The sequence below is a fragment of the Corvus cornix genome, chromosome Z (assembly GCF_000738735.6).
Source record: "Corvus cornix cornix isolate S_Up_H32 chromosome Z, ASM73873v5, whole genome shotgun sequence".
Lineage (NCBI taxonomy): Eukaryota > Metazoa > Chordata > Aves > Passeriformes > Corvidae > Corvus > Corvus cornix.
The window spans coordinates 44,726,843-44,749,275 of record NC_046357.1 but is presented as its reverse complement, the minus strand read 5'-3'; the positions used below and the strand labels follow the sequence as shown (position 1 = coordinate 44,749,275).

Genomic DNA, 22,433 nt, shown 5'->3' with positions numbered 1-22,433 from the left:
CATATTGCTTTCCCACTATACCCAAGCTGATGTGGCTTGTACATGAAGACACTATCTCCTAGGTAAGCACAGCCAGCATGACTTAGCTGCAATACAGCTACATTTTGACCACTGTATTTGGTTCTTACAATTTAAGACCTACCTTGTTATGCTTAGCATTCAAATCAGTCAGTCATTCTAGTTAAACCAGTGTAAGGTACACTATCATTAGACTTCTTCAAAAGTATAATGCCTTGTGCATTAGTCTTCAGGGAGAAAGAAACTCTCTTCCTTTGCTTTGTAAACTTTAGCTGGGACTCTAGGAAGTCACTACCTCAGCATCATACCTCAGCAGGAGGAAAAGAAAAATGTTTAAAGAAAAGAAAAAAGAGGGAAAGGAAGACGAGTTTAAAGAACACTAATTCAACCAAACGCATGCAAACTGGCACTGAATAATCACTGAAGTTTGAGCATTTGAGAGCCACAGAAGAGTGCATCTCTATTACAAAGACTTCTGCTGTTTAACCTGCTTTCAACTACAGCAGTAGGTACATTCCTTTCCATTATAGGCCTTTGGAGGTCCATCTCAAGTAATCAATACACAGAGCAATCAGAAATAGCTTCAAGTACCCAAACATGACCATCCAAGGACAAGGACCTTGGCTGCGTTAGGTTTACCTTTCTAGTCTAGAGACAGATCTGACATCAGTTTTACTGTTTTTTGAAAGAAAAGATTAGAACGTCTCAGATCTTTTAAAGAAAATGTAACTATCAGTAGCTGAAGAGATGAAAAGGAACCCATATTGAGCTTAGTTTTGGCTCCTAAGTGTAGGCTATCATGATGCACTTCACTGAGAAGACACATCATTTGCTACAGGAAAATTTTAGGCAGAATCACTACTACATAGATTAGGAAAACAACTCCCTTCTGATAATTTGTTGAAACAAAAGGCTTTCAAGGATTGCAGTATCCATAATTACAAATACATATAGTCTTAGATTGTCTTGAAACATCTTCTCAGAGTGCACTTGAGTGAACTGCCTTTAGCTTCTACACTCCATCTATTTCTAGATGATAAATACATAAAGCATTTAGCAGTCTCCCCACCATAACCTGCATGGAGGAGATTAATAGGAGATTCCATAACTGCTAACTTGTGCATAAACAGATAAAACAGGGCAGCACATCCTTATATCTCCAGATTTTCTAGAAGAAAGGCACCTAAGATGTTGGCTTGTTCTGCAGCCGGTTCCGTGTACAGGAGCTACTCATGCCAAGTTTGCTGCTCTGTGTGCAACAAATTCCTGGTCACAGCAAAGCAGCTTGATTCCCTGCCTATGACTCACCTCCTGTTACTCTACTATTATTTACTGCCTTACAGGCTTCAGGCAGAACTGGTTGACTGTTAGTAAACCCAAGAATCTGCAGAAACTTAACTGCAATTGTTCCAGCTGTTCATAGAATGGGGAGTAAGAAAAGAGTATGGGCACTTAACACATTACACATGCCTCCACCTTATGCTCACTGTCTTTCTTTTCCCTACTGTTCACTAAACATATTTGCTGCCAGTTAGTGGTGTCACATGGTTTTGTGAAGTACTTCTTATCTCTGGGAGACTCAGTTATTATTCCACTTGAGGCAAGTCCCAGCATAACAAAGGACTTAAAACAGCGCTCGACCATAGAGCAACCTAACAATACTTCTCTCACAGCCTACTCCTTGCTGAGGGAGGGAGGGAGGGCAGAGGAACTTCCATCACATCATCCACCCCAGACAGGCAAGCTAAAGTATGGTAGTAGTGTTGTTATTTCCTGACAATTCAATTCCTACAGGACTTTTTTAATTTCTTTGTTCAAAAGGGCTGAAGGTGGTGATCGCACAGGTTTCCTACCTATGCACACAACAAACCTATAAGGTAGTACTAACCTCCTCACATCAAATAATGTGGTCAAATCACCAGTTTCAGCAACAAGGGGTGCAGTAGTTTAGCTAATGTTATTAGGTAAACTTCTACCTACTGAAGGCATGCAATAGCTACCAAGCCAGAGGCTGAGACTTCCAAGTCTGGGCTATTAAATGTCATGGCTATTAAGTGTTAGCACAAATAGTTTTAAATTACCCTGTAAAACCAGCTCAAAAGGTCATCTTGAAAACCGAGACTAGAACCTGAAGTACGTGTGGCTTTTCATAACCCCAGATGCTCTGAAATACAGATGTAATAATTGAGCAAACAGATTAAATGTATTATGTCACAACTACTGAAGTCAGCACATGTATTGCCATGCAGGAGGCTGACAAAGCTCACCTCTCAGGTGTGCCACTCAAGGAAAGTCTACGCTTCCTAACCAGTATGGAATGGGAAGTTCTTTCCACTCCACTATAAGACAATTTATAAGTACCGTATTTAACTCTAAATACTCAAAGAGAATGAAGTACTGTTTTTAAAATCCAGACACATATCATCCAAGTATTACCCTTGGAAGACAGATGCACAACTGTCTTTAACAGCAGATTCTTGCTTACTACCTACGGGAATAAGATGCGTTGGCTGAGACTCTTCCAGCTTGTTTCTCAACCAGTCGAAGTCCTGGTACCGCCGACGGACAGAATACTCTGGCAAATCAAACTCTGCTCGTGTGGTCTGGAAAAGAACAGGATATATTTAGTTTGCACCAAAGCCTCTCACTTCAGAGCTTAGCAGAAAATGCAGTACAGCCATCCCTCCAAGGGTGAGGCAGAACAAGCCTTGCAGGGAGTCTTAATCCCCAAAATTGTGCAGCCAGCATGAGAGAAAGATCCTCTGGCTTTTCAAGCAGTGGAAAAGCAAGCAATATGAAAGGTGATTGCTTGGAGCTGATGTGTTAAGATCTATTTGTAGTCCATTACATGTTCTGTTCTCATTACAGGAGAAGTGTGTAGAGCAGAAGCACTGTGTACTACATTACTCTCTTGGCAGTTACAAGATTACAAAGACTGCATGAGATACTCATTCTGAGGACATGAGTATTTTACCCATCAAGAATTAAAAGTAAAGGTATTTACTGACTTATTCTATGGCACGGATTATCCATGAGTGAAAAAGTGTTTCACTGCTGTCCCTGTATTCTGCAACTGATGGGCTTTTCACACTCTAAGATTAAAAGATTAGAATGTAGGCCAATGTGAGGTTTGATGGACTGTTTTTGTTGATTTTCAAGACAAAGAAACAAGTCTGTTTATGTGTATCCCTGATTAGATATATTAGTGCATTAAATGAAATCTTTTAAATTTTCCTTCTTTAGGGCAAAGTCGCTACAAGTTTCAGGGGAAAAAAAGTAAGTATGCAGAGAAACTGCTGGCAAGTGTTTTATCCACTCCTTGAACAGTCCATAGCCTGGAAGGCAGACTGTATGGGGCTGTTTGCAGAGCACATAGTGCAACTGCCTGCAAGTATTTGTGAAACTGTGTACCAACTAGGAGTGTCTGCTGAAGAGCCTGGCATTAACCCTGATTAGAAGGTAGACGGTCCTTGTACTTACATCCCACTGAGAAGCACAGGGAGCTATAATTAAGTTACTTCCAGCCATCTTGCAACGAATGGCTTGCAGTGCCAGGACACTACATGTCTGCAGCCAGGCACCAAACCCAGCCCATTCTGGGGAATATACCAGCAATCCCAGCTTTGAACTGGCATCGAGTCCAGCACCTGGTTGCTTTGCTACTTCCAGCCAGCAGCAGCCTTTAAATGCATTCCACCTCTTCACTTGCTCTCTGGATGACTCTAACTCTTCAGTTGCTGCATTTTACTCCCATCAGTCATCACTGGGGGTTCTGTACAAGTTCTACATCTGAAATTTTTTTCTAGGGTGAAGTCAGGAGCCTTAACACAGTATCAACAGCACAGTAGGTCTAGGATACTACAAGCAGCAAGCTGATGTGCTGTTACCTAAGAAATGGCATGGCTTCTAGTAAAGGAAGGCATAGACAGACAGAAAAGAAGAAGGTGCGATCAGCTCCTCCCTCCTTTGACGTGCTAGCCATGGTAAGCAATATAGCCATGGACTAACATAACGAATCCTCATGAACTGGAGCAGTCATGTTTACAGATGAGGGATTACCAAGACCTAGATACCCACTGCAGATCTGTGCTTTACTCAGCTACACACACCTCAGAGTAACACCAGCTTATTTAACATGTAAGAGTACCACATTATAAATGTGACTTCTGAGACTTCATTTGAATCATTTTCACTTGTTTCGAGTAACAGACTGAATTCCATTATTCTAGAAATTTAAAAAGAAAAAGAGGGGAAGGGGGGGAGGTAGTAATTACTTAGGAGAAAGCAGAGCTTTTGTGAACTGTCACTGCCCAAAGGCATCTTAAGAGATCAGACAGTGAGTGAATGAGAGTAATCAGAATGGCTACACACTACAGTGTCTTATCCTGTACCATGAGGATGAAGGTAAATTTTCCCATCTGTTAGCACTGAGAAGCTTATTAACCACTATTCTGCTAACAGTTAAGGAAAACTGTATAGGACTGTCTAAGAGTAGGAAAGCAGGGTTAAGTCCCAGTATAGAAACGATACAAGAGCTATCGTTCACCTCTAGCAAACTGCTCCTGTTGCCTTTCCTTTGCAAGCAGAATTGCAAAGTTTACCATCTATCACATTTTTTTCCTCTGAGATGAAAATACAGCAGCAACATTTCAGTGTTTACTGTACAGGCTATCAAATCTAGACAGCAAATAAGCTTTTCAAAGACTATTTGGGCAGAACATAAAGGCCCTTCAAGGTTTTAGTGGAACCTCACTAATGCTGAAAGAATTTGGATCTCAGATCAAACTGTTCATTAGTTTAGCACAAGTTATTTTTTCCAAACTGCACATAAGAGAAAGGACGATCTTGCCACTGTCCAAGCACAGTATTGAGGAACACGTTCACTGAGGTAGCTTGTGGTGCAGCTGCAGTGGGAGCTGCAGGTTGAGCTCTGGCAAAGAGGCCTGTGAAGAGCTGACCCTCGGCACAACAAGGGCCCAGGGACCTGTGGCCCAGCCAGGGGACCGGACACTGAGACACGGCAGGAGCTGATGATCCCAGACCTTCCCACACTCAGACTGGTGAGGGGATAAAAGCGTAGGAGTTCCTTTGTTCTGGGTCCCTCCTCAGAGGCACCAGCTCAAGCTGCTTGTTTGTTATTGCACTATGCTTAAATTAATTTAAGGGTTGAGACGGCTGAGAGTCTGCTATGGGAAACCTGTGGTCAATCCAGTAAGAAAACCTGGTGTGACTGTGTGAGTAGCTAGGGGCCTCAGTCCCAGCTCAGATGGTGCAAGAGTGACTGCCAGAGTGGCTCCTGGATGGTTGGGCAGGGAAATTTCCATAACAAGTGGACAACAAGTGAAGCATCTATGTTTTTGACACAGTTAAATTCCTCCTGCTTTCTCAGTAAGATTCATAAATCTCATCTTGCAAGGACATGTCTCTTCCAAAGGAAGCTGAGAAACCTACATGGCCAATCTCAAGCTCCCAAAAAATAATGGGCAAGATGTTTCCAGGAACTTATTGAAGATTCCAGCACAGTTCCACTAAGTCAGCACTGCAGCACTCTGGGCTCAGTTTTACTTGCTGGAAATCAGGCAGAGTTACCGACACTTCTACTTCAGTTGATGAAATGGTTTTGACTAGAGGCAGTATTAAGGCAATCACCAAGTCTTGGTCTCGTGTAAAATTATTGTCTTTCTTGGAAAGAGTTAGCAGCCAAACCTAAAGCTAGCCTGTGATGACTATATGAAAGTATTTTTGAACCCTAGTTCTACTCTCTAAGTCACTAGACTTGATTGCAGATTCCCCTCCATGTTACTATTTAAGTTTGAGGCAAAATCTTCAACTAGGAAAAGAGAGGGGAGGGGGAAGAGAAAAAGGCTGGTGTTTTCAGCACTCCAGCATTTCCTTTGCCTCAAATAGTTCAGGCTGTTTGAAAAAGACTTCATATCCCTTTCACCTGCTCCTCTCTAGGGAATCAAGCTGTTTCATGTGTTTGAGTAATCTACCCAGTGCATGGACTGGAAGCATGAGGAGGACAGGAAAGTGAAAACAAGACCTCCACTTCAGTACTGACTGGTTTGAAAGACTCTCCCTTCAAGCCTGCAGAGCAACTGCATGACTCTGAAGAATGGCACTCAGCTGTTCAGACCTCCATGGGAAAAGGCACAGAAAAAGGCCTTGCTATCCTAGAAAGTACAATGAAACTGAAGTTAGAAGCACACTTAATTGTGTTTCACTCAGGAGAGATGACTACACAACACAAGGCCAAGCTTTACTTCCCCCTTCCTACAAAAGATGTGCTGGTAAAATCCCCCTAGGACACATACCTGTCTATGTGAAGAACACAAAGACACTTCATCACAGTCAAGACTAATTAAGTTCCAGCACAAGTTTCACCCACCTTTACGGTTTCACTAGTCTCCCTGTGTAAGGAAACTTCTTACTATCTTGCATTAGTAACTGCAATAGCAAGATGAAAACAGGATATGAAAGAATCAAGAGAGTCAGTCCTGAATCACTGTCTTGTTAGCTGGAGGATTACCACTACATTCTTTAAATGTGTTCATCCAAAAAACAGGCTAGGGAATGCTACCTGGCTCTTACTAGGAAGCCGTGAAAACAGGTACACAAGCAGGATCAAGTAAACTCCTAAGTTTTCCTTTGCAAGCCACTGTTTTGACCCTTCCTCAGTCACCACCACCTGCTGACAAGGTGTAAGAAGATGAAAAGCCTGGGGCATACTGCAAGACTTCTCTTATTTCGTTTGCTGTTACAATGAAAGACCTGTATAAAGAAAAAAGAAAAAAAACCCACACAACACAAACAAGACTGTTTGTGACTGTTGGTGTACGCTCTTCCCTACAACGGCATTCTGCCACAGCCACAACCACACATTACAGCATTAGCAACTCCCCTCTTGCACCTAGTAATGCTGCTTTTCAGTCTTCAGAATAACTCATTCTATGACCTATGTTTATCCAAACCTTTGAGGTTCCAGAAGCATTCTCCAGTAGAGAAGAAAAAAACCCCAGCGATCCCTGCCTCCTCATTCAGAGGCACCAGAGAGACCCTGTAGAGGTCTCAGACTTCTTTCCTGCAAGGCTGCAAGGGAGGTTTTGAGAAGGCTCCTCATCTCACTCTAAGGATTATTCCTGTGCAGCTTTTCTGCCATGTTTAATTACCGCTTTCAGCTACAATGGCTAATTGGCAATTAGCCTGGCATTGAAGAGGTCTTGTTTGTAGGGCAAGAATGAGTTAGACCGTTAATACTGTTAGTCTTAAAAAATGGTAGATAGTGCTAGAGGTTCTGACCCTAGAGATTAACCAAAAGTTTCTAAGAATAATAAAACCAGAGAGATGAGGACTTCATGGCGATTCAGAAGAATAACTTACACAGTTTCATAATAGCATTGCAATGGTATGATATAGCAGATTTATGTGCTACAATGAGATGCAAAATAAAACAAGTATTAATAGACAGGTAATAAGGTAGGTAGACATCCAAATCAGAAGTATATAATTATTTTTTTTAATTAAAAAAGAGACACTGTTGGGTAATACACCTGATCTAAATATGGTAAATACCTTGGCCATGTTTCAGAGTTCTGCTTTAAAAATGAAAGGAACCCTTGAAATAAGGATTTCTAAGCACAAGAACATTATTAGGGTGCCACTGCATAGAGAGATTTTATATTGACAAAATAATTGAGTCTTAATTTAAGAGAGAAACAATGTTAGCCAATTTTGAGCATTTGCCTGTGGAAAGCTGCATCTCATTTTGTGGTTCCTATTCCTTCCGGTCAAGTAACAGCTGAAGGCTAAGCTCCTCCAAGTAAAAAAACTTTCCTGCAATACCTCTTAGTATATTTAGTAGTCAAGATACAGTGTTTCCTGCAAGATTAAGACTCTTAGAGTAAAAATAAATGACAGAACTGTGTTAAAAGTGTAGCAATAGATAGCTACTATTTCAGAGAAACCCCATTTTCTCCTGTGCAGTCTGAAAGTGAAACTTTGAAGTGGACATTTGGAAAAAAATTATCTGTGGCCTGTAAAGGTTCCTTATCTCCAACAAAAATATTCGCTCCAGTACATACTGCCTTCTAAGTGGGCCAGAGGAATGTTAATCTTTCTGGACAAGTGTATCAAGTATGTTACTAGTAAAGTTAGTGAACACTTTTTGCCTTAGGTAACTACAAGTGCCCAAAGCAGATGTCAACATCACCTAGGAGCTCATTATCATGAGAATGATTCAGTTAAGAGAAATCAACATTTCAGTTGTGAATGTTGTGGACTTTTCAGATCACTTTTCATATTAATATAAGTAGATTACACTCATGATTGAACTACAACAGGTGCTGAAAAAATCTCCAGCCTCTTTTGATAGGGAGTAGCATTCTTAGGCTACTTCATTTTATTATCAGCTGCACAGCTACATGAACCAGCAACTGCATGAAAGCTGGTTTACAGCTGAGGATCAGGACTTTTACTAAAGTGAATAACAGAGGAAATGTAGTAAACAATTCCAGCAACAAGCTTAAAGCATTTCAGGAAAGGATAGACACAAAAAGTGAGATGATTAATGGTGAACCAGCATCAAGGCACATTCCCCTCAAGGGAACTCAAACCAAATGAGTGTCAGATTACTTAAACAAAAACATTTTGAAGTTCATGAAACTGGCCTTACAAGTTTACAGAGAGTTTTATTTAGGAATCAGAGACAAAAAAAAAAAAATCTAAGCTGACACGTTAAAAGCTTTTTCCACAATTTCAGACACTGAAGTAACAGTTCTGCTAAGAGAAGTCTCATCTTCAACACATTCACAAGGTACCAAAAGATACTAAGTTCTTGTCCTTAAGATAGGAAAACACAGTGCAAGATGTGAATATCCAGAACATGCCCTGAAGTTATTCCACAAAGAAGGAAGTACTAGGAAAGAGAATATTGCTTTGTACCTTTGTTGTAACCCTGTATGTGATATATGTCTCCATTGTGCACACATGTTTTTTGGGATCATCAACAGTAACAAAGAGGTCTCTAGTTTCCACATCCAAGTCATCATCCAGCTGCAGTCTGTTGAGGAGAGATGAGGAGGAGGCTGGGCTAGAAGTGTCCACGGGTGTGCCATTGGGCAGACTGAGATCCTGTATTGGAGAGGGGAAAAAAAAAATAAGGTAAAGCACAGTATTTTCAAAGATACCATGGACAAGCTTCTCTGATATATTACAAGGGTTGTTTGTTTCAGCAGCTCCGTGGATCGCCCTCTTCCAGGACACCTCGGCAACACCCTGAAGTCTTCAAGCATTAAGCTGAGGAGAAAGCACATCACCACTATACCACCCCTAAGTCCGGCACAACCTGCTTTCTATTCATAAGGAAGTAGAGCACTGCTAAACCCACAGTTCCTGGTGAGACTGAGCCAGCCTAGACTGAAAACAAATTAGGTAGGTAAATCAAGAGACCTACTTATAAGACAGGTTTCAGGCAAAGTGGCAACAGTTCAGTTGCCTGGAATGCAGTCAGCTTTCACCTCTGGAGACTCCTATGGTGGATGAAGGAGCACCTCCTCAGAGGCCTCCCATCCAGTCTGTTAACTTCCACACATGCTGACAGCAGTCAGAGCCTGAATTGTCCTCACTGCACTACAGAACAGTCACGGATCATACTCTCCCACACCATGTCCAGGCACACCTCCCTGTTGGGAGTTCTAAAGCAAAGGAAAACACTGCTTTTTCCTTGGAGAGGTCCTCATTCCCATTCTCCCAAGTCTAAGAGTATCATCCAGTGCCTAGAGAAGACAGAGGCTAAAAGATCCAGCAAGTGGCTATTTTAGGAAGAAAACCACAAATGTTTAGGAAGTCTGCAATTCCTTGAAACTGATCTGGCAGCACGGGAAAAAAAACCCACAAAACAACTTTATAGCTAACTTGGTACATCCACACACCTTCAAATCTCACACTTGAGTACAAACCAACTACTCTGTAACAGTGGTTATTGCACTTACATAAATATCACAGCAACTTAACATGTTCTTTGCTCTGGTTTTGTAGCAAAGGGAGCTCACAGTGTGTGACAAGTTGTACAATACATAGGAACATCAACAACAGTATTAGAAAGTCCTAAGGATCCATGGCTCTTTTTTTAGAGAAGTGAGGAGGTTTTTTTGTTTTCATCTTTTTAATAGTAGTACAGGGATAGATTTATCTACAGAGTGATTTCCCTTGTTGCTAAGCAGAGAAACATCACTACAGCTAAACACCACATTAATTGAAAGTGTTTTACTTATACAGCTACTTCTTAGACCAAATTTCAAACAATCTGTAAGTGGCTGGACAAAATATATCACCTTAGTAAAGCAATCATGTATGGGTGAGACTGTCTCTGTTCAACAGTGCTCCTTTAGCCAAAGGTTCAGAATCACAGGCAAGAGCTTTGAGGTAAAGTTATTTACAAAGGTCTGCCTTTGATAATGGCTAAAAAGACAGCTAAATTCCTACCAGTCGTTGTCACAAACCCATCATGACAGTATTGGGATTTCATAGAGAGCCATCTGTCTGTTGCAGTACTGCAGAACCGTAGCAGCATTGCTCTTCGCCTAGAGGGCTGCCTTATGAAGTAGAGAAAATAATTGTTTAGCCTAGACATTTTCGGAAAGGGGGGATCTGAACTATTCTTTATTAATAGACAGGTTAGATACATTCTCTCAGCTAATGTACAGAAGAGCCTGCCAACAAACAGATGAAAGGTTTCAGATTTGACTGGCACATGAGCAAGACCAGAAGGCAGGCACCCAAACACTCCCAAGAGGGCAAAAGAGCAGGATGAGCATGACATAGCTTGCCAGCTCAGACATGAGGTAGACACCTGAAACTACACAAGCATCTGGCTTGGACTCAGCATAGGAGGAACATGTGTAACAGGAGGAAGCAATGTCACAATAGCTGAGTAGATAACAAGTTCTGTTGAAATTACACAAACAGAATAAGCAGTAGACAGGATATGGTTAACAACAGGAGATGGCTTCAGAAAATCTGTGGTTCAGCTAGACAAGAGAATTTGGCTGAACAGAGTAAAAAGCAAAGCAAACCTTGGGATACCACAGTAGCTGGAGACAAATCTGTTTCTGTTTCCAAAAGGAAAAGACAGCTCATCATTGCCCATGTGCAATAAGCATTAATGTACAAGTTGTGCCAGAACTGCAGCCAGTCAAATTCTAAGCTTCCAGTATGACAATTAACTTGCAGAAACAGCTTAAGCCTGGTTCCACAGGAGATCTCAAAACCTTATAAGAAAACTCTTCCAAAAGACAGCTTAAAGAATACGATGGAATCTGCTTAAAATATGAGAATCTAGAGAAAGAACCAAAGATGGAGCTTGCAGCCAGCTGCATGAAGTTAGCACTTTCCTCACCAGTTCTGCTGGGAGGTAACAATATCATATGAGTATGCTTTGCACATTTTAAGCAGGGCAGAAGTCTGTGAAGGCTTGAATCCACTTCATTGGACTTGAATGTGTTCTTTTAGTCATGGGTCCCGTGGAATGTCTTGGGTGTTAAAGGCTGTGATAGTTCTATCTTGGATGAAACACTCCAGACTCAAGTGTCTCAAATAAAGTTTCTGTACCAGCAGTGGCTCAGACCAGGAGAGCAGCTAGCTGCAGTGGTGGGGAAAGGACAGATGATGTGTTACTGCGCTATACTGCTTCATCTGCAGGATCCTCCCTCCCCTGGCAGCCACAGCTGGCATCATATCCTGCTACTTGGCTAGTTTTCAGTAGATGAAAGCCAAGTTAGAAGCTAACTATTTCTCCTCTTGAACGGGTGGAACCTCCTAGCTAAGTAAACTAGAAACTATGCTTATGGCTGCTGAACCCTCATTTAACAGTAGACAGGATCAGTTTTGCTGAAGTCTTACACTATTGCTAGAAAGAGGCAGGCTTTGAAGTATGACAGAATTCCCAGCAAGATATTTCAGGTTGTAATCCTACCAGCAGAGTGCCTGCCTGTCATGTTAATTGCCCCACCTTTCTTCCATGGGACCTGAAGAAATTTTTTTTTTTGCTGTTGTGGAAATGAGACTGAATCATTTGTGTAGGTCTGTTTTTACCACAGAGAGCAGAGTATGTTCTGCAGAGTCTATTGGGAAAGGAGATGGGCAGCCACCTGTGTTTCTACCTTCCACCTTTTTCTATCATACCCACAAGCATCTGAAATACTGGCCAGTATTATCTGTTTTATATAAACAAGCTGGCAAGCTGTGTCTGACTTCAGTGCCAGTGGCTCACGCATCAGCTTCACCTTTAGTGCACCAAGTAGCTGCCCATCCATGTTTTAAGTACCTCTCTGCATTATTAGAGACCAGCACAGTCCAAGTCACAGCAGGTTTTGTCCCAGTACCTGCTACTCACAGTGGTCAGTCTGCGATAGAGCTGAGCAGTCCCACAGCTGAGAGGAGGGGAGGCTGCTTCTGGCTTTGGGCAAGGTGGCATGGAGGATATGTTTTGTCAAGACATTCTTCACTTCTTAGAGAGCATCCATAAAGATTTTCCCAACTTTTGAAGCTTTTTCTAAAGTAAAAAGCAAAGATCCTTAGTCTCTGTCCCTCACTGCCATAGTTTTGCTAACTGTTGAAGTAGGTCAGGTGAAGGTGTAGCAAGGCCTGGATCACAACCTGAAGTAGATACAGTGTGACATTCAGACTTTCATGTTCATGAGCTACATACTAGGCTCTTGAGTACAGTTGTAAAACCACACAAAGGCAGGCCCTTCATGCATTCCTACGAATTTTCTAGAATTCCCCAAGACAACGGAATTTATGGATACATAAGTCAGATGATTTTAGCAGCACATGTTTGGTATCCTACAGTGCCAGGCAAGTAGGAACTAACTGCCTGTGTTGGAAATGCACCCTGCCAACTATGCAGGCTGCTATCTAGTAAGACTGCTTCACGTTAGTTTGTTGTCTCACACTGTCCAAACACCTTGACCGGCCAGCCTGCCCAGAAACAAATCTTAAATCTATCAAGAAGTTCACTCCATCCAAATATAAAATTCAACTGAATTTTTTAGACTAGAAGTCTGCATGTGAAATCCAAAATGAGTTGGGAAGTTTCCAGCTGTTGTCATCTTCTCCCAGGAGATTTTCCACGACTCCATTTACAGAGCAGTTTGGATCCACATAAAGTAAAAACTTCAGGAGCTTGGTACTCAGTCTTCTGGATGGCAGCCTCCTCCCACGGAGCAGTATGCCAGAGAAAGCATCCAGGACTCAACCCTTGAATACTAAAAAAGGGTCTAAAATTCTGTAGGTATTGCTTTATTGTGAAGTGAGGACCATGGAGTCTTCTGCTGAGGTACAGGCAGCTAGTCAATATTACAGTTTCCACAAACTAAGTCCTAGTTTTCACCTATCCTGCCTGAGCAAGTGTACAGCTTAACCAGATGGCTTTGCTCTCTAAGCAGCAGTCTACAAGGAAGCAGAAGGCGTGGTTCAGCCAGGTCTTCCAAGCACACATGAACTCACCTCTGGAAAGGGTTAGCCTGAACCCATGTGATGTTCTGTGCCCACTGCTCCCATTCAACAAGTATTGTGTGACAGTAAGAGACATTTAGAAATGTTGGTGTTTATAGGCAAGAGGTGCACTTAACCCTAAATAGCCCTGCCTAACTTAGGGACCATAAAGCCAGGCCTGTACTGCTCCTAAAACCTCATTGCTTCATTTCCGAAATTCAGAGTGCCGTATATTTCCTCCTTCTAAAAGGTGTTCCATTGCTTTTTGCCATTCATTTCCCAGAGACACAATGACAGCCAGAGTTGTGTTAAGCGGACAACAATTCCACTCAACAATTGCAGCTGGTTTTTGGAACACTCTAATCTCCATACCTTCAGTACATGACAGTAAGTCAGAGAAGAATGGCAGCCAGTGACTGGAAGACTGACGTGGTTTAGACGTGAACATTCCTGAAGGCACTATAAAAGCTTACATGAACTTGGCTTTCACAAACCTGTTCACAGCACTCCAGGTCCCATCCCAGCAAGTTTTGAACGCAGGTATTTTTTGGACAGGTCAGCTCCATGTAGGAAGAAAAAGCACTTCTGCATCCTCCAGTACACCTAGATTAGCTCATCTGTGCACAGCATTCTATTAGAAGACCCCACTAAGCATCTGTTCAGTGAAATTTCAGTCTACACAAGACTATTATCCAATACCAGCTAGATAGAGAACAAGGGAAGAAAATGTATTTACTTTCCCTTTATGTATGGTTGGTTTCATTCTCTATCAGGCAGTAGCATCAGACTTTGTTTATTAGAAGTCACTTCTGTTTCTTGACAAGTCTGAGGCACTTGACAGTACCTTGCACTTGCTTTTGAGCAGTTAATTTAAGGCACCAATATGGGGAGACAGAGTGCAGAGAAGGGAGAATGCTGTGGACACAGAAGGGACGGAAAGAACAAGGCAGTCATGCTCAACTGTGTTAAAAAAAAATAAATCCCCATAGTTAAATGCCAAAAACCCTATTCATTTCCAGGAAGAATAACCATGTTCTTACACTGATGCACAAATAAGACAGTGCTAAGTTGTTGTTTGACAAGAACTGAAGAATTGTGATAATCAACTCCTAGGCTAGACCTACCCTCCCGGGAAAGGGTAAGTGGTTCTATGTGCCAGCTCCTGACATCCTTCTCCAGTAATGGGAAGGATGGTATAATTTATGTGGATGTACTTAAAAGGAACAAGATGATACTTTCCAAAGAGGTCAGCGGTTTCCATTATAACAATAATCTAAAATCAGACTGTAAGAGGACATTTTAAGAGCAATACAGAATAAGTACAAATCATAAGGAATTCCTCTTGCTCTTACCTTAAAATGTGTCAGTAGACAAGGAACAATGCTGAGTTTCTGAGGACACAAGCCCAAATTTTCACTTCTTAGCCATGGGGTATTATGAACCATATCTGTGGACTCTGCAGGGATGGGCAGAAAGCCCCCAGTCTAACAGGGCCATGCCTCATCTCTAAAGTTTCAGCAGTACAACTAGTATTTTGCCCATCTAACCAAAAATCCACTAGATAAGACTAGATCAATTTGCTCTCAGAATATTTTAAATAGGCGTCCAAGTACAACATGCTGCCAAGCCATGAGTCTGGTAACTTTGCTCTGGTGTTCATTTGAACTAATATTTCTGCTCTGTTGGTCAGAGTTGCCTAGAAACATGCTCCTCAGCATCCCTTAAAAAAATAAGAATTTAAGATGCAACAGCTAATCACGATGGCCTGCAGCCTGGTACCACTCACGCCTGGGAGCATTCTTGCATATACAGGTATCATACTTGGAACAGTGCTTCTTTGCATTTCAGCTGGACAGAGAAACACTGAAACAAGCTTCATAGAGGCACCACATGGTTGACACAAGCATTTTCCAAGCCTTCTCATGTAGGTCACGGGATTCTCACCTCATTTCTGAGATTAACAGCCAAATTGCATAGGACGGATTATTTTACTTTGTGGTTTGTTTTCCCGTAAGTCATCACAGTTAAGCTAAACAGAACAAGAATGTGGGCACAGAAATATTCTGGAAAAACACCATTTTCAGAAAGAGCTATAAGCTATCTCCTACCTCTGCTGCTAAAATCTTTAGGGACTCAGCTACAATATGGCTTAGCTTCAGCATTCCTGTGCACCACGGCAAAGGCAAGTGTCACAAGAAGGTGTGAAGTACCTATCTGTTCATATAGTCTGGCTGTAAGTCTGTCTCCTCACAGTCCATAACAGGCTGGCCTCTTTCCCTAGTCTGGAACGGGAACTGTGCAACACCACTCTAAACCTAAATGTGGTTCAGGTTAGACTCTGAAAATGATGAATGTGAGTGGCATCTCATAGATGTTTTATGACAATTAAGACAAGACTTTCAATACTAGTAATAAGCCATGTTACTGTGCTGCTCTGTCCATGAAAGGCCAAATGCCTTCGAAGACCAGGCATCTGGAAGATGATATGGGCTATTATTTGCAGCAGGCATTAATTAGGCAAAATGTAAAGGTATACGACATGCTTTTGACTTATTAACTGCCACGAAGCTGACATGTACACCCCCATATCCTTTGAACAGGAAAGAAAGCACAAGGAGTAACTGCAGGATTGCCATAGCTTCCTTAATGTGGTAAACGTCAAGAGGTATTTTAACACATCCACAAGATGAGCTGTTCTCTTGACATAAGATGTTCCAGATAAAAGGTTAGCTCTCACATCTGTTTTCAGAGCACTTGAATCCTTGCAGAAAGCTACATCTATCTTCCTAAGGAAGATGCCAGGCTGGCAACTGTCCAGCACAATTAGTTCAGTTAAGTTTAAGCTACACAAAGTAGTACTTATGACCTGATGGAAAGCAAGAGAGTTTAAGATTTCAGCAGACTTGGATGCTCCATTAGAAGAGCCATAGATTCTTTCTACAGTTCTCAGTAGAAGGCACCAATTCTAGTCTTTCTTCAGAGCTCAAAGGCCTCCACAAACAGCAGAAGCTACATGTCCTTAGAAACATTTAGAAAATAATGGAATTTATGAATCTCCTCTAGCTCTGTTAAGTTCCACGTCTGTATGCAAGGATTTTGTTTCAGTAGTATTGTTTGTTATATGGATTCTGCAGTTGTGTGCACAGAAACACCAAAAACCATTCTAACATGTTAAAGAGCACCTTGTTAACGAACAAGCCTAACACACCCAGTGTTTTGTTTAAAGCTTCATTTTCAGAAGCTGAGCTCTGACTTTAAATAGCAAAGTAGCAGCCAGGATTTCAGACCATGAGCAGGAAAATTTGAGTCCTGCATATGACTAAATCACTTCCAATCCAAGAAACCAGATTTATATTTGATTACAGATGAAACAGCTTATTAAGCTTGTCCAAACTAAACTGCCTTCTCCTAGAGACATACAGTTCTGTGTTAAAGCTCTGCAGACACACCATGCAGAAGTTTGTTTTTTTCTGTTCACTCTCTAGAAGTAGGTTTAGTTGCATCTGTTATCTAGGTACCCAGTGTCACCAAACTGTTAATTTGGCCTTTGAGAGCAAACAGTAATACGCTCAGTTTTTTTAATGTGGACAGATGCAAAGGACTGGGGAGAAACACAGAAGAAATAGGAGGGAAAGACGTAAGAGGGCTGGAAAGCACTGTAGTATCCTGGTGAATATTTCATTTAAAAAAGACAGAATATGCATACACTATGATGTGAGTTCCCTCATGCTCTCTGTTTCAGATGAATTGCATTAGCTTTCCTGATGCAGACCAGTGAAGACTTCGTGAGAGCAAGTCAGACTGACAAGGTATCACTGTGCAAGTAACGGAGGCAAAGATACATAAGAGGGGAGTATTCATGTTTACATCTCAAGCCCTGGAAGAGTTGGAGGAGTGGATTCTTGGAGAAGCTCTCAGAGTTAGTTTATGCAGGTGCAATTAAAGTGATATCCCTCTATTACATTCACTGATACACAAGACATTTTCCAGTAGAAATCCATTTGCTCTCAAAGGTACAAAATAAATGAAGTGCTCACCTGTTGGAAGGAAAAAACCCAACCCTAAACCAAAACCCACACAGTATGACTGCTTCAGTCCCTGCTTCGAGGAGAAAAACTGAGGAAAAGCAGTCACACAGTATTTCCTCAGTAAGAAAACTATCTATAGAGACTGATGGACTTGAGACCTACAGACTAATCTATCTAGAGGAACACCTTTTAGTTGATGGTCTAGGCTTGCCACAGCCACAAAGGTATACAAAAGTTATTTAGCACACATGGCTTTAAGTGAAGCATACTGATCCAGGAGCAGGCTAGTCAGCACACTGGAAGTCAGCATACAAATTGTGAAGAGGTCAAGATGATCACTGGCAATAAATGACATTGATTAAAAATTTCCATAGATTTTCTGGGCAACAATCCAAAACCCACAACTTCATCTCGTCAATACTGAAGATTTTCACTCAATTTGCCTTATACTAGCATCTAAAAAGCTACAGCAAAGGCAACAGTTCCACACAGAAAATCATGGGTTTGAGTACTGTCAGGGTAGTCTATCACTTGACATTCCCAGATGCCAGTGCTCTCGCCACAGAGTTAGCTGAAAAGTGCCTGCTGCTAACCCCATCTGCACCGGTGATGGGGAGGAGGCTTCCCTGCCCCTGAGCAACACCATCTGCAATGCATTCCTTTTCAAGGAATACACAGCATCATTCAAGCTGACTGGAAAAGTGAGGCAAACTATACAGGAAAACTTAATGGCAGGGGAGTTTTATCAGACTTAAATTCAGCATGAGATCAGAGGACAGATTGATAATCATGACGAAAGCATGCCCTTCATTGCTGTAAGCCTTCCATCACTAATAACACTATAGACCACTACATCAGTAATACTATTGATCACTCCAAGACAGGAAGAGGTTGTCACTCTCACAGTAGGGTCTGCTCTCTGTAATTTGAGGCATAAACTAGAAGCAAGTTTACATTTTACATTCTCCACATCGTCCTGCAAACCAGAGTACTACATATTTTTGCCATGTCTTTGCTCCCACACACTTGAGTAGTAGTCTTCAACCAAGATACCTAAAACGACAAAGCAGAAACCCACCTTTAAGGGTTATAGACACCACCACTTTCACTTCCACAGTCGCATCTTATCTACTGCTTATAGCTTCCTAGAAGCAGCAGTGTAGAAGCTCCAAATGTGGCTGGCAGTAATGCTCTCTAAGAGGATTTATGCTTTGAGGACCACTCTGACCACAGCTCATGGCTAAACTCTTTCCTTGACTGTTGTATAAACTTCAGATTATTGTTTTTATTTTCAGAACCATTTCAGCTAGTTCCACTAACCATATTCCCTAGGTGCTTACCCTGATAGATAGCTCTTGATTTCAGTGAAATATCTGGTGAAGAATAAACAGTTTTGGTATTGTAACATCACTTACAGCTGAAGGCGACATCTCTTTCGACCCTTTGACCCACCCAATTCAGAAAGGAGAATTTTTCCCATAAATTCATCTGTCAAAAAACAGAATCACAGAATGGGCAAGGTTGGAAGGGATCACATTGGGTCATCTGGCCCCACCTCCCTGCTCAAGCAGGGTTAACCTAGAGCATGTTGCACAGGATTGCATCCAGACAGTTTTTATACCTCTAATGAGGGGGACTCCACAACCTCTCTGAGCAACTTGTCCAATGCTCCATCTATCGCACAGTAAAGTTCTTCCTCAGAAGAACCTCTTGTGCATCTGCCTGCCCACTGGTCTTTGCCTTATTGCTTGGCACCACTGGGAGGAGCCTGGTCCATCCTCTTGACACCCCGCCTTCAGATACTCATAGACACTGATGGGGTCCCCTCTTGGTCATCTCTTGTCAAGGCTGAAAAGCCCCAGCTCCTTCAGCCTTTCCTCATAAGAGAGATGCCCCAGTCCCTTAATCCTCTTTGTTGCCTTCTGCTGGACCTGCTCCAGGAGCTCCATGTCCTTCTTGTACTGAGGAGCCCAGAACCGGACACAGCATTTCCAGGTGAGGCCTCACCAGGGCTGAGTAGAGGGGCAGGACCACCTCCCTCGACCTGCTGGCAATGCTCTTCTGAACGGAGCCCAGGGTACCATTGGCCTGCAAGGCCACAAGGGCACTGCTGGCTCATGGAGAGCTTGTTGTCCACCAGCACCCCCAGCTCCTCCACTGAGCTGCTTTCCAGCAGGTCATTCCCAGCCTGTGCTGGTGCCTGGGCTTGCTCCTCCCCAGGTGCAGGACCCTGCATTTGCCTTTGCTGAATTTCAGAAGGTTCCTCCCTGCCCATCTCTCCAGCCTGTCAAGGTCCTTCTGAAGGGCTGCACAGTACCCTGGGGTATTGGCCAGTCATCCCAGCTTTGTGTTGTCAGTGACACTGCTGAGGAGCCCTCTGCCCCTTCATCCAAGTCACTGATGGGTAAGTTAAACAAGACTGGGCCCAGTACTGAACCTTGGGAGACACCACTAGGAACAGGCTTCCAACTGGACCCTGATTATGACCTCTGGGATCCGCTGTTCAGCCAGTTCTCAATCCACCTCCCTGTCCACTCATCCAGTCCACTCTTCCCGAGTTTGCCTATGAGGATGTCGTAAGAGACAGAGATGGAAGCCTTGCTGAAGACAACATCCCTCCACTCATCTATCCAGGTAGCTGTTTCTTCACAGCAGGCAAATCAGGTTGGTCAAGAATGATTTACCTTTAGTGAATCCATGTTGACTACTCCTAATCACCTTCTTGTCCTCCCTGTGGATAAAGACGACTATCAGAATTAGTTGTTCCATCACCCTTCTTAGGGATTGAGGTGAAACTGAGTAGTCGGTAGTTCCCTCTAGGTCTCCCTTCTCACCCTTTTTGAAGGCCATTTAGGCTGGACTGACTCTGGAAAATGCTAACTCATTAAAATAATTACAGCTTACTAATTTTTTTTCCATCTTCAGTTGGTAATTGCAGTATTGCTAGTAGCTACCTTGCTGTCAGTTACTGCCTTTAGTAACTGGAAAGAAACTGTTCCCCTTTGTTTTTCAATAATTTGCTAAGAGTAACTTTACACAGATTTTACTTTATAGTTTTAGATGCCGTGGAGTTCAGACCTTTCTTCCCCATTACATCCTAGCAATGGGAGCAGTTTTCCCCAGCCACAAGAACTTGGATATCTCAGCTGCGCTGGCACCCAGGCTCAGGCAGTCAACTCAGTCACAGCTTAAGGAGTCAGTACAGCTCAGCATTTAAGATCTTGCTCAAGGTCAGCAGAGAACAAGTCTCAGTAAAGTTATTTCTGAGAAATACACAAGATAAAATGCCATTTTTAATAGACTTATTAAAAGTCTTCTGCAGACTTAAAGCACATACAAGTTACAATCTCAAAGATGCACTTCAGTTGTGGCAAGTAGATTTTCTTGTAGCAGCACTAAGTCCCACCACACCAAAAGAGCTCCCTGCCTTGTCTCCTGACCTCCTTTACAGAGACCAGTCTCTCAACTCAGAGCAGGAGCAGACTGGCTCATGTGACTGCCAGACCATCTGTTTAAGATACCACAAGAATACACCACAATGCTAGAAGACACCAGCACAACAGTTTGCACATTAATCTAGGAACCAAGGTCTCCCAGATGAGTGTGTCAATAGCAAACCTTCATTCTTCTATTCTCTGCCCTTCCCACCTTCAATTACAGGGACATGCTGCCTGAGGCACTGATAGTAGGAGGAGGCACCCACACAACTGTGATAACAGAACTTATCAAGTAGTTATCCCATTCCATCCATGAATGAGCTCAGAAAGCATTCAGCTACTTGAGTAAGTTTAAGGCGCTCCAGCACAGGCAGCCCTGAGGATTCCTTCTGACCACCAAGCATAACTTTTTCCACCACGGCTGACAAGTTATTGCCAAGCCTCATCCTTCTGAAATCCATCTGAAGAACCAAGTTCCTCTACATATGCTCTGAATATGTTTTCCATACTCTGTCTCGTTATGTATGAAGAAATCCTGTTGAAAAGATTATTAAAGATGTGCAACACTGAATTCAACCTCAAAGTATACACCCCTCCCTCCATTAAGCTGGAGTAAGAACCACAAAGTAATAATACTATTATACAGTAGAAGCTATGTTTAGCTTTATCGGGAGAGATTGAAAATGTAATGGTACTAAGATAGTTATGCTTATGCAAGTGTTTGTTCCAACTTGCTAGCTAGCCTTCATCTTGTTCAGAAGAGAGGTGAATTGCCAATTCAAGAAACTCGCTGTAGTTATGTTTCATAAAGAGACCACTGAGTTTTACAGCAGTACTAGAGCATCTATGGTGTAAGATACCATGAAAGCACCCTTCCCCATTTCTACAAGTGAAGGCAACTGTAAGTAAGAGCACCAATGTCCTCTTGTGTGTTATAGTTTGCTTCTACACCATCAAACCTCAGAGTGGCTACAAGGAAAAAAAAGACAAACATTATCTTTCCAGTAGGATACTGTGGTATTAACCTATCCAAGTGGTATTACAAGTCTGAGAGATGAATAGCTACAGAAAGCAGCTCTAGTCACCACTATAATGAAAGACAGGAAACTGGCTTCAGCCAGCAGCTTGACTGTGGATAGAGCACTGATGACATGCTGAAAGCCATGCTAGGTTTAAGTAAGATCTTTTAATCAGAATAGAAAAGAGCATGCACACACACTGTGCAACAGGACAAGAGACAGCAGTTCCTTTGAACAAGATGACAACCAAGCTCAGCCTTTGAGAGCTGATGGCCTACTTAGGAAGCATGTGGCAGACAACTGCCTGTACCTAGAAGCTTTCTGGCCTAGGAAACACAGCTCACTCCTGTCTTCAAAAAGGATACAGGGAACTACAGGACAGGCAACTTCACCTCAATCCCTGGAAAATGGTCAAACAAATATTAGAAACCACTTCC

The 22,433-nt window shown here is 42.3% G+C and overlaps 1 protein-coding gene across 2 annotated transcripts in view; it reads right to left on the bottom strand.

The window, feature by feature from the left end:
* The window catches only part of SNX30 (sorting nexin family member 30), a 68,415-nt gene that overhangs the window by 39,744 nt on the left and 6,238 nt on the right, over nucleotides 1-22,433 (bottom strand). For both annotated transcript variants that reach the window (XM_039566898.1, XM_039566897.1), the window contains exons 2-3: nucleotides 8,959-9,147; nucleotides 2,511-2,621 (exon numbers count right to left, since the gene is read on the bottom strand). In XM_039566898.1, the coding sequence (XP_039422832.1) occupies nucleotides 2,511-2,621; nucleotides 8,959-9,147 (300 nt within the window). The remainder of the gene's footprint in view (nucleotides 1-2,510; nucleotides 2,622-8,958; nucleotides 9,148-22,433) is intronic.